Source organism: Triticum dicoccoides, chromosome 3B (assembly GCF_002162155.2).
Source record: "Triticum dicoccoides isolate Atlit2015 ecotype Zavitan chromosome 3B, WEW_v2.0, whole genome shotgun sequence".
Taxonomy (NCBI): domain Eukaryota; kingdom Viridiplantae; phylum Streptophyta; class Magnoliopsida; order Poales; family Poaceae; genus Triticum; species Triticum dicoccoides.
In genome coordinates this window covers 641,776,634-641,788,496 of record NC_041385.1, presented here as the reverse complement: position 1 = coordinate 641,788,496, position 11,863 = coordinate 641,776,634, and the positions used below count along the sequence as shown (strand labels likewise).

Genomic DNA, 11,863 nt, shown 5'->3' with positions numbered 1-11,863 from the left:
GTATCACCAGCCGACACAGCTTGAAGTCCTTGGAGGATCTGTCGTGCATAGCACCTGCCGACCAGGCAAGACCAAGCGTAGCACCTGCCGGTCAGGCATGACTTGACATCTCCACTGAAGCTCCGTGCAAGACGAAGCCGCTCCACCTCCTGCCTCTGACTTCCAGCGCTGCTCCACGAACAATGCTCCCAAGAGAGAAACGACACTGCAGTGCCCATTTTTTGGGAAAAGGGGTGTAACCCCGGCCTCTGCATCAGAACGATGCATACGGTTACCTTTATTAGAAAGCAAATAAGTTCAACAAAGGTCATGAGGTCTTAAACAAACGAACCACAAAAAGGCTCACGAAGAGCAGAAAATAAAAGTCACAACCCGCAGGCAAAAGATAGATAGGAAAACCAATTGTCTATCCTATTACATGACCGTCATCCAAACCGACTGAAAATAGCCCGAGCTACCATCTCCCATCGGGAAGATCCAGTAACCAAATGCTCCCTGGCCTCCGTCTGAGTGAGTAGCGACCACATACGGATCAACGTAGTGGCTTGGAAGATAACCTGCAAAAAATGAGTTTGTGTTGTTCTGTTAAAAACCAAATCATTCCTGCAGTTCCAGACTCCCCAAAGTAAAGCACATACTTCTACACGAATGTGTCTCGCTGTTTGGGACTCTATCCCGTTAAGCCACGTCCCAAATAACGTGTTGATATTATTCGGAAGAGTAATATTAAACGCAATGTGAACAGTCCATCATAGAACCTTTGCCATCGAACAGTCAAGAAAGAGGTGTTTGATAGCCTCATCACCATCACAAAAACTACATCTCGTAGAACCAGTCCAGTTGCGCTTTGTCAAATTGTTCTTAGTTAAAATGACTTTTTTGTGTACAAACCACATGAACACTTTAACTCTCAACGGTACCTTGACATTCCAAACATGTTTGGAACTAGGAATAGAACTAGAGTTGATCACATCTAAATACATAGATTTAACCATGAACTCTCCATTCCTGGTTAACTTCCAGCACAACATGTCTGGCTGTTGAGAGAGATGCACATCCATCAGTCTTCTCACCAAATGGAGCCAGGCTTCCCAACGGGCTCCGGCAAGTGTTCTCCTAAAGTGGATATTGAGGGGAGTGGACTGAAGCACGGTAGCAACGAAAGTGTCTCTTCGTTGCACAATGCTATAAAGGGAGGAATATTGAAGCGCGAGAGGGGTTTCCCCTGGCTAGCCATGTATCCTCCCAGAATCCCGTGGAAGTACCGTTTCCGACTAGAAACTTTGTTCTGTTGAAAAAAACTGATTTAACTCTCAGCCCTTTCCAAAAAGGTGAGTCCGTCGGCCTCACTGTCACCTGTGACAAAATTTTGGAATGAAGGTACTTATTACGCACAATCTGCGCCCACACCGCAGTGCCCATGTGGCCTATGAATTACTCCGCTTTCTTTTGGATCCTGTGGACCTCTGGCAATAATGATTATCGTGTGGGGTAGCTGCCACAAGTTCCAGAGCTCCTGTGACTTCGCCTTGTTGAGGACTGGTTGAAAGTCTTGCACCTAGTTTTGAACGAACTTCAGGTGTACACAGCAGCGTAAGTAATTCATTCCGGTCGTCGGGATCATAAGAGTAGAAGGTTACGGCAGCAGCGTTTGTGAAGGCATTGGCAATACGCCCAAGCTGTAGTGCATCAACTGTTCTAGCTGCATTATCAGATCTATCAAATGGATCTTCAACCTAAACCGAAAAGAACAAGCATATACAGATCTTCAACTTGAGGCTAAAATTTCCACCAACATAGCCACCAAATGCACTGTGAAGAAAATACTTACAAACCAGCGGTAAGATTTCATCTTGTCATTGGTTCGTTTGGGCTGACCAGTGTAAGTGGATACATCGCTAGGGACCATCCCGCAAAACTGCAAACAGAGTATAAGCTTGCCTGATAAGATTTTCTTAATCTCAAGGTTATGATAATGCTAGTAAGATTCCTTTTGGCATAATCGATGTTATGTTATGTTATGTTCCTTTTGGCATAATCGATGTTAGGTGAAGCTATTAACTCATTTACAGTCCAAATAATCCAGAAAGGTGAATCTATATGGGTGGACTCAAACCATGGGTTTCACTTTCAGTGAGATTTCACTGTAATTCACTGAATTTCATTAATTTCAGTAGACACTGAAATATTACGTTTCGGTCAAAATATTTCAGCAAATTCAGTAGTACACATGAAATGAAATATATTTCAAAATATTTTTTGAAAATTTAAAATATTTAATTAAATTCAAATGAATATTTCGGCCTTTTGGCTGAAATGCAAACTGAAATAATTGAATTTCACTGAATTTCAGTGATTTCAGTTGGTGCTGAAATTTTGTTGAAACTGAAATTGAAAACCAGGACTCAAACTGGACCTACAAGTTATAACCCCTGTGAGGATCACAAACTAACTTGAGACACCTACAAACCTACCCCTCTCATATAGTCAGTTATTTATGGCCTTGCTGAGCTTCTCTCTGGCTAGAAATCTGAACTCATTACCACCCACTATGCTAACTTTATTATGATATGATAATGAAGATTGCAAGATAGAAAAAAAGAAGGCCTGAAAATGTCTGCTAATGGCTATGACATAAATAGAATAAAACGCACTTAGAAACACGAATAACACATTTAGTGTCTAGAATTTAGGTAGTCGGAGCCTCAGAGGAAAGGCTCATGTAGACAAAATAGTGAAAAATAAGTTCAATTACCTTTGAAAAAAATCCTACAAGGAGAGCGCAAAGAGACTTATGATTTCTTTGCCCTATGTTCTGGAGTTGAAATTTTTTTATATTTGCTGCACAGACCTCATCAACATGTTTTTCATCAATAAACCTCATTCCTGCATGTGAACGCGACGAGTAAATTACCAACACTATTACACAATACACCACACAATCGTCATCGTCAGTCTCACAAACAAGCCAATTTCATCTCACCTGCTGGATCCTCCACATCAAAAAACTTGTTCATAGGTGGAAAAATTGCAGGCGTACAAGTCTGCAAAATATAGTTAAATTGCGTGAGAAATAGGATTTCTGGGTTCCATTTTGGCAAAACTACAAATAAGAATTAGGGAAAAAATAAACACCTGGAAATAAAAGATGACAAGTAAGCAAAGCGAATACGAGCTCAGGGTTCCCTTTTTTGGATCATTAATGTTTTGAGCTTTTGCCCATTCCTTGACCTGCAAGGGAATGTGATGCTGAGCCCTGGGCTTAACTAAGAATTCGTGGAAACAGAAAATTGAAGAAAATGGATACATAGAGCTTACCAACAAAACCATATCACCAAAGCGCTTATCTAGAGTATTGAGCCAGTACAGCACTCTGGATTTAATTCGGCCACGGTAGTTATCGATGGATATATCACAGGAAATGCCAAATTTGTTGCTCACATAACTAAGAACTGGAACCCTTGCAGTAGGAATGAACTGCACATCCCTAGCAACACCTGAATGAAGTATGAAAACATAATTTGAACGAGAAAAAAATAACTTGCCTCATAAAATCTAAATCAGCACAGCCGCACAACAACAGAGGGCATTGCATTTAATCAAGCAACCACGGAGATTGATCAACATATACGTTACAGTAAGGATCTTTCATTCTGCACGCAGATGCATGGTTCTAAAAAGAAGTTACCTTTGATTTGTAAAACTCTCCTTACTTCACTCAAGGCATTTATTCTTTCGACTCTCAAGGCTTTCCTCTTTTTCTTGGTTGTAAAGGAGTCCGGGTCATTTGACAGCTCAACAGATACATCCAAATCACCTGATTTTGCATAAAGATTTGATGCGAAGGATCCAAAAGGTTTGGCAGAAGCATCTGTTAAGGAAAATCCAACACTCAGAAACTGTAGTACTAATAAGTAATAACCTCACAACACCTCCCTCGAAACTTAAGTAACATATGCATCGACTGACTAGGCATCGATAGACTAGGGGAAGAATAACAAACAATGAAATGTATCTCATCTGAGCAACTTCCTTAATGGAAATCATAGAGTAGCCAATGCATCTCGCCTACAACACTGGCGGTATGAAAAAAGCTGCCGGTCAATTGTCACAAACCAAAGTTATCCCATGAAGGATTATAAATTTTACAAGCTTGTCACTTGTCAGTGGTCTCAATAAACTGTTAAGATTGGGCTTACTATGTTAAAGTAGTCTACTAGGAATGCACATCCATAGACCATAGTAGAGCATGTGTAAGAAGGGAAAACATTTTCCTTCTATAGTAAGCAATACCAAGCTTGATGTCAGACAATCACATCATTGTACCCTTAATAAATATTATCAGGATTTTGTTTTTAAATTGTGGAAAAGAACCTTGTGGTGACCAAATAATGAGAAGCTACCTTCCAAATCAGCAGCTGAATAGATGGAATTCACAAACTCTTGAATAGTTTCCAGACGTTTGTTTCGATCGTCCTCCGTCGGCTTGATTACAGAGAGAACTTCCTCAATGCACTCCCCCACTAAATAAAAGTCCTGCACAATCTCAATCATGCTGAAACCCTACAACAACATAATGTGTAAGTTAAACGAGTATATAACATTATAAATCACGTATGACCAAATTCAACTTAAGAATTCCCTCCCTTGCGTCTTGATGGATTGATATAGCGAAAAGATATATGTACAATAAATAGTCAAGGTAGGCAACACGGACAACTGACAGTCCAAAACGGCATTGTAGTTGCCCTTTAGGGCAGTTGTGCCTCACGCACACGTGCCTCGGTTTGGATGGTGAGCATCAAGCATTGGATATCTGGCTATTGACATTAAAGAAGCAAGCCTTCTTCTGCTTCTAAATCTACCACTTAAGAAAATTCGAACTGCAAGTTACAAGGAGATGGCTGCGCTGGTTTTCATATGTACATACGATGCCATGTACTCCCTCTATAAACTAATATAAGAGTGTTTAGATCACTACTTTAGTAATCTAAACGCTCTTATATTAGTTTACAGAGGGAGTAGCTAACTTCTCAATCATGTATTCCCATGTTTATTAAATGTTCTTGACCGGAAAAAACATACTGAGAAAAAGCCAGACAAACTGATAACTTGCAGAGAAACTTGCAGGCATAGTTAAAAAGGTGTGCCTGCTTAAGCAGGCCTAAGGCTCTAGGCGATAGCAAACACCTAGCTCTTAGTTGTGCTTAATGTGGCCATAATTGTGCTTAAGCATGCGCGCGCTTTAGTCAGCCAGAAAAGCGCAAGGCGGTGGCAAAGAGCGCAATTATTAACACCTAGTGATTTTTAAAACTTTTCTTGTAGCTATGGCAAATTTTGTCGGCATTTGCTACCTCTTCCATCTCCATCAACGTGTGTGCATAGGTTATTATGAATGATATCAGTTCAGAACTTCAGATCCAAACCAAAAATACTAAATACCACAATTCCCCAGTGATGGAAACCCCGTCTACAATTTCGCCGATGCACCACACGTGGTATCAAAGTTCCAAGCAGGGCACGCAAATCGCGCGGCAAGCAACTATGCATAGACGCCAAAATCTTGTTACGAAAGTAAGAACAGCGCGGTGCCATATTTTGGCCGTCGAACGACGGCACGGTGGGCGGCGGCAGGTGAACCCTAATTAACTCCGCGATCAACGAAACCCACCAGCGGACGAAGCGACAAACAGGAGAGGCCATGGACTTGTAATTACCTAGAGGAAGTTGCGGCTGGACAGGCCGGGAGTCTTCTGAGGCGACGAGCCGTCGGCGGCTGCGGTCGAGGAGGTGGCGGCGGGAGCGGGAGACGGACTGGGCGGAGGAGGGGCGAGAGACCACCGCGTGTTGGAGTCGAAGCGGTGAATCTTTGTAGACCAGAGTCCACGAAGATGGAGAGCGACACGGTCGTGTGCCATAAAATTTCATTCATAGTCAATATTATGATTTTCATAAAGTTCCATAAATTATCATAAAGTTTCATTCGTGCAGCATGGTCCCGCCCCGCACCGTGTCGCTCTCCCTCAATCTTTCATAAATTTCTCCAAGGGGATCTAAACAAGCCTGAGCTAAAGATAAGATGATAATCAAATGATATTCATAACTGTGTATGCAATTTTCGTGAAATTTGATTCCATGCATACTTTTTTTCTTCTCGTCAACTCTTCAAAAACAAAACAGTAAAAAGCTAGTGCTCGGGCATACGCCTGTGTACGGTGTACCAAGCACTACCCCTTGTCGAGAAAGAAAAAAAAGACTCTCAGGACTCTCAGGCGTTTGCCATGATGTTTGATGAACAGATCAGAAGTGTTTTCCGCAAAAAGAAAGGCAAAGATTGCCCCATTTTCCTTTTGATTCGATTTCTTCTCTCTTTCATTGCTCCTTGGTCATGACCATCACGTACCACCCAAAAGTCATGACCATCACGTACCACCCAAAAGAACGTACGCTCAGTACAATAGTCGAGGGAATGAGGACCGAGGGCAAAATGCTCAAGGAAAAAACAGTGATATGTAGTAGCATTTTTCTTAGAAAACTGCATTCACTGCTCTAAAAGAGAAGATGCAGCACAAGGGGAATACATGTGGAGCAAAGTTCAGTGGATAAAGGCAACAACACTCTAGTCATCATCAGGGACGAGGGAAACGCAAGGTTTGGCATCTCAAGTGACATTACACCAGCGAAACATTCTGCACAAAATCTTTCTAGTGGAAATCGTTACGTTGCCTCCGCGACAAACTGAAGTATGAAGGATTACATACACCATGAAATCGAAACCAATACATTTTATCAGCCAATGGAAACAGCAAATTGCTATCTTTGCTGTGACTAACAGTTCCGGTCAGATCTGATGTTGGCTGCTTCCTCGCCATTCCGTACGGCTTGAGGAGGCTTGCGACCGCGAGTCCCGTGCCCGTGCCGGTCCATTCTGGAGCCCTCCAGCAACAGGCTCGTACCTTGTAGTCATCCCATTCCTATTGTACCTATTAGTCTGATGGTCGGGTGTGTATTGCGGCCCCCGCCAGTTCTGGTGTGATCCTTGGCCTGCAGTATACGCCGGCTGATTGTAATATCCATTCTGGTATTGTCTTGGCATGTGGACCCCAGTTGTATGACCCTGCGGTTGACTATGATAGTTGTATGGTCCTGGCCTTTGGATCCCGCCTGTATGAACAGGCGACTGACTCTGATACTCGTACTGGTATGATCCTGGTGTTTGGAACCCGCTTGTATGAGGCTGCTGTTGACTCGGATAGTAGTACGGCCTTGCTGCTTGGTACATTGGGGAATACGCCGGTTGATGATCATGATTCTCGTATGGTACCCCTGACGGGCCCCATGTAGTGTGCACCTGTGGATGACTCTGACTCGGGTATGATCCTGATGTTTGGCGGCCCGGAGTATATGCCGATGGGGTATAATGGTTTGTGTATAGCCCTGGCTGTCTTGATGGCTGATGAACTGCGGCGTTAGCATAAACCTGAGGAAGGTCATGATTTCGGTGGTGTCCTGGCGTTTGCCGCCCTGCAGTATCAGTGTTCATCTGAGTAGGATTCTGGACAGTGTTCGCCTGAGTAGGATTCTGGACTGGTCTGCTACCTGTAAATGCTTTCACTCTGGGGCGACGTTGATTATTAGATACCTTAGCTCCCACGTTGTTTACATGCTGTCGAGTCCTTAGCGGGGTATTTGTATAATTGTTAGTGATGACTCTTCCGCCAAGTTTTGAGCAAACACCAGGTGTGGACAACATTGCCAGTAAGTCGTTTCGGTCAGTATGCTCGAGAGAAGCTACCTTGCTCCTAGCATCACTGAAGGCACTAGCAATTAGGAGGAGCCCTCTCTCACCAACCGCTCTAGCAGCATTATCAGGTCTCTCAACTGGATCTTCGACCTAAACAAGAGTAACAAACAGATATCATGTCAGTATGTAGGGTAATTTCTCAATTATATCAGCAGCAAAATGCACAGGATATTGGCCTTACAAACAAGCTATAGGGTTTCTTCCGCCGAATTGGAATGTCCTGAATCTTCTTAAACTGACCCGTGTAGGTAGATATCACATCACTCGAAAGGGAGTCAATGTGGCAAAACTGCAAACAATATAAGACCACCAGTTAGGCTTGTTTCTTGAGGTAAAAATGAGGAAATGCAGAATGCCTTTTGATATGAGAATGGTTGTGTCCTTTTGGTATCAAAAATTTATCCATACCAAATTCCATTGCACATACTCGTCCAGCAAATGATCAATTAGTTGAAGTATCAACAAACTGAAGGTGCATTTCAAAATCAGGGAATGGGAAACTCAACTAATTAAAATATGGCCTAAAAGTGTACCAGGAAATTAAATGACCGTAACCAAGACAAAAGGAAATTTCCTGAAAACACAAGTAGCCTGTTTTATGAAGATGTTAACTACAAATAATAAGAGTACAATTAAGATAGTCAGAGAGATGGTTGGCTTAGCGAAGATAGTGAGGGCACAATGCTCAGTTACCTTGTGAAAAAAGGTTGCAAGGAGATCACATAGAGAGCTTTCATTTCTTTGTTCCTTGTTCTGGCTTTGAAATTTTGCTATATTTGCAGCACAAACCTCATCAAGATGTTCCTCATTATAAAGCGTCATGTCTACATGTGACTGTAATGAGTAAGTTACCAGGAACTAGTACGCAAGACAACCATCAGAGAAAATATGAGTTCACTGAACCTGCAAAATCTTCTGTGATATTCCCTTCATAAATGTCCTCCAAAGGTGGTAGAATTGCCGGCTCACATGTCTCAAAATTTAGCATCAGAGAGGTAAGCAAAAAATATTACTGAAACAATAAATAAGATAATTGGACATAACTTCCAAAGTAAGAAGTATTACCTGAAAATGAAAGAGAACAAGTAGGCAAAGCGAATAGGAGTTCAGGGTCCCACTTTTTGGATCATTAATGTTTTGAGCTTTTGCCCACTCCTTGATCTGCAAGGAAACTTGATGCTGAGCCTTGGGTTTACTAGAAAAACCCATCAGCAAAAGACTATCACTTCGGAGCTTACCAATAAAACCATATCACCAAAGCGCTCATCCAAAGTACTGATCCAGTAGAAGATTTTGGATTTAATTCGACCAGGGTAGTTATCAACGGATAAATCGCAGGAAATGCCAAAGCGGTTGCTCACGTACTGAAGAACTGGGACTCTTGCTTGAGGAATGAACTCCATATATCCATAAACACCTAAATAAAATAAAAGCAGCACAACCAAATTTAAATGAGATGTTCAGTAGGCATGGAGTGCTAAAAACCATTACAGGGGCAAAAAAACAAAGTGCCACAGTAAATTCACTAACCATAGAACAATAATGAAATTCTTGAATAAATCATAACCAGCAAATAAGTTAGAATGATGTTCCCTCACATGATTTTGTACTACTTGGTGCACAAAAACATATTATGACTATTTTACCACAAAAGTTATGAGTATTCACAGGTCGACACTAGAAATTCATCATTCTGGTTAACGCTATTCGCAGGATAGAGTGATCAGGCAACGTATTATGTATGCTTATGTACTGTAGAATAGATTGAATTACCTCCCTTTTGCAAAGCTGTCCTTACTGCTTTCAAGATACTTATCTTCTTTTTCTTGTTTATAGGAAGGTTTGAGCTATTCATGAGCTGGACTGATATATCCAAATCTCCTGATTTTGAGTATAGATTTGATAGAAAGGATCCAAAAGGTTTTGCAGCAGCACCTGGAAGGAAAGTGAGAAAATCAGGTAAAGCAACATTTAAACTGTATCATGAGAAACTTCAAACACCTTTCGCTTATCATTATAGAAATTTCAAATTTCTTGACCTGTATGTTGATTAATTAAGTCTGTGACGAGAAATAAATCTATCCTCTGGTAAATATCATTGTGTGTCCTTTGAGCAGCTCATAACCTAGCAAATCACATATTGCCATACGATTTTGTCCAATACTGGGTAATAAACTATACTGTGGCCATAGGTCACTAGTTACACAGTGGCAGACACCTGGACCTGTCAGGCCTTGTACAATGGGAGGTGCTTAGGGGAGGTGCTTAGAGAAATAAACCAGGCTTTTCTTAAGCACCGGTGCTTATTTGTACAGGATAGACGCTTAACTAAGCGTCTCTCCTGTAGAAATAGGCAACGGTGCTTCAGAAAAACCCGGTTTATTTTTCTAAGCATCTCTCTAAGCACCTCCCATTGTATAAGGCCTCAATGAGTCACCGTTGCAATACTTAGTCTCCAAATGAAGTGCATTCACAGGTGACAAGATTACCGCTTCTCATCTACCGTCTTTGGTTGTTTGCTATTCTCAAACACAAACTACTCTAGGTTCTTTAGGAATACAATAAACTATGGAAACCCTTTGGGGATATATTCAACTTTGCAGACGTCCTGTAACGGATTACAAACACTGATTCAGAAATTTATATCAAAAGTGCATGGACAAAAGGAAATGGCTTTCCCTTCAGTAGTGTGCAGAGTGCAGCACAAAGCACAAACTTCACTGTCAATATCAGACTCATTTTCAAATAATGGATAAGGCTCCCATGGTAGCCAAAGGAGTAATAAGTTACCTCTCAAGGCTGCAACTGGTTGCATGGAAACTTCTAGCTCCTTAATTGCAGATAGTCTTTTGTTCAGATCATCCTCTGCCGGTTTTATTTGAGAGAGGATGTCTTTAATACACTTCTCCAGCACATCGTTGTTGAGAACAAGTTCAATCATGCTGAAATGCTGAGCCAGAAAGAAACATAAGATCAAGCAAGAAAAAAAGGGAGAAGTAATATGAGTGTCAATTAGCACCGCTAAACACTAGTTACAAGTACAATGATTGCCCTGGTTTTCTTTCATAAAAAAATTTCCAGGACAGAATGTACGAGCCATGTTTTCAAATAACCATAACAAAAAAAGAACTTAGTGGACCACTGCATTCTCTGAGAGAACCAAACGTATCCGTAACTCTCTAAAAGTAGAAAATTTATGGAAACCACAAACTAAAACCTAGATTCTTGGGAAGACAGTGCATTTAGAGGCAGCGCTACCAAGTTTTAACGTAATGGGGATTTTGAGTATATGTGACTCCTCTAGGATCTTGATGTAAACGAGGAACATGGCATGGAATACCCTCAGTGCAACTCGGAGGAGTGGGGTACTTTGAAAATCTCCTACCATATTCAACTATGGCATGAGGGGAAGCATCACTGCCCAAGTCAACAAATGGAACCTTTTTGTGCATGTCATACCTTGTTTGCGTTTACCGTACCTACCATTAACACACAACATGGCAAACAATCCACAGAAAAAGCTCCCATGCCGGGAGTGGTTGTCGACTGATATGCGACTGTTTTCATCATTTTTTCTGAATATTGCAGCATATGCTCATCCACGCAAAGGCAAAATCTGAGTACAACTTCGGCCATTCACCACACATAGCACCACGAGTCTTAAAAGTAGCTTAACTTGGCGGATGCACCAGTGTCAAGTTAGAAAGCACAGCACTGACATGGCGTGCATCCATGTATGGAGTATCAGCCCTCGAAGCAAGATGCATTTATTTAATCAGAGCGGCGCGGGCCCTACCGCGATGGCCAGCGAAACCCCACAATCCACACACACACGCACACACACACACCCGCTATCCCAAAATTTGATGCCGGGGTTCGTACTTCGTACGGACTAGCCGAGGAGAAGTGGCGAGGGGATTTTACCTGGAGAAAAACAGGAGGTGGATCTGGGTTTCTGGGGGAGCGCCAAGTCGGCGGCCGCTGAGTGGCGGCGACGGCGGCGGCGGCCTTCTGCGGTGAAGTCGCGTCGTCGGGTCGGGTCAAGGGGGGCAGGTCGAC

At 42.2% G+C, this 11,863-nt stretch overlaps 2 protein-coding genes across 2 annotated transcripts; both read right to left on the bottom strand.

Moving 5' to 3' along the window:
- Window positions 1-823: 823 nt before the first annotated feature.
- On the bottom strand, window positions 824-5,834 carry LOC119281719 (protein HESO1-like). Its single transcript, XM_037562178.1, has 9 exons — window positions 5,718-5,834; window positions 4,404-4,563; window positions 3,689-3,871; window positions 3,319-3,497; window positions 3,136-3,231; window positions 2,984-3,044; window positions 2,756-2,886; window positions 1,832-1,918; window positions 824-1,736 (listed from the first exon to the last, which is right to left on the bottom strand). Exons 2-9 carry the CDS (start codon window positions 4,552-4,554, stop codon window positions 1,428-1,430), a joined length of 1,197 nt encoding a protein of 398 aa, XP_037418075.1. The 5' UTR covers window positions 4,555-4,563; window positions 5,718-5,834; the 3' UTR covers window positions 824-1,427.
- Window positions 5,835-6,584: 750 nt separating this feature from the next.
- Window positions 6,585-11,857, bottom strand: LOC119277580 (protein HESO1-like). Its single transcript, XM_037558863.1, has 9 exons — window positions 11,729-11,857; window positions 10,595-10,754; window positions 9,578-9,739; window positions 9,043-9,221; window positions 8,870-8,965; window positions 8,708-8,777; window positions 8,498-8,628; window positions 7,986-8,093; window positions 6,585-7,894 (listed from the first exon to the last, which is right to left on the bottom strand). The coding sequence occupies exons 2-9, from the start codon at window positions 10,743-10,745 to the stop codon at window positions 6,842-6,844; spliced, it is 1,950 nt and encodes a 649-aa protein (XP_037414760.1). The 5' UTR covers window positions 10,746-10,754; window positions 11,729-11,857; the 3' UTR covers window positions 6,585-6,841.
- Window positions 11,858-11,863: the final 6 nt, after the last annotated feature.

What these genes read in the sequence shown, in the direction of transcription:
- LOC119281719 (XM_037562178.1), bottom strand. Translation starts at nt 4,554, where the DNA reads ATGATTGAGATTGTGCAGGACTTTTATTTAGTGGGGGAGTGCATTGAG. An exon ending in TTGGTGATATGGTTTTGTTG is followed by an intron (nt 3,232 to 3,318) that starts GTAAGCTCTATG and finishes ATTCCCTTGCAG; the next exon opens with GTCAAGGAATGGGCAAAAGC. An exon ending in TTGTAGGATTTTTTTCAAAG is followed by an intron (nt 1,919 to 2,755) that starts GTAATTGAACTT and finishes CTCTGTTTGCAG; the next exon opens with TTTTGCGGGATGGTCCCTAG.
- LOC119277580 (XM_037558863.1), bottom strand. Translation starts at nt 10,745, where the DNA reads ATGATTGAACTTGTTCTCAACAACGATGTGCTGGAGAAGTGTATTAAA. An exon ending in TTGGTGATATGGTTTTATTG is followed by an intron (nt 8,966 to 9,042) that starts GTAAGCTCCGAA and finishes GTTTCCTTGCAG; the next exon opens with ATCAAGGAGTGGGCAAAAGC. An exon ending in TATCACAGAAGATTTTGCAG is followed by an intron (nt 8,629 to 8,707) that starts GTTCAGTGAACT and finishes AGTCACATGTAG; the next exon opens with ACATGACGCTTTATAATGAG.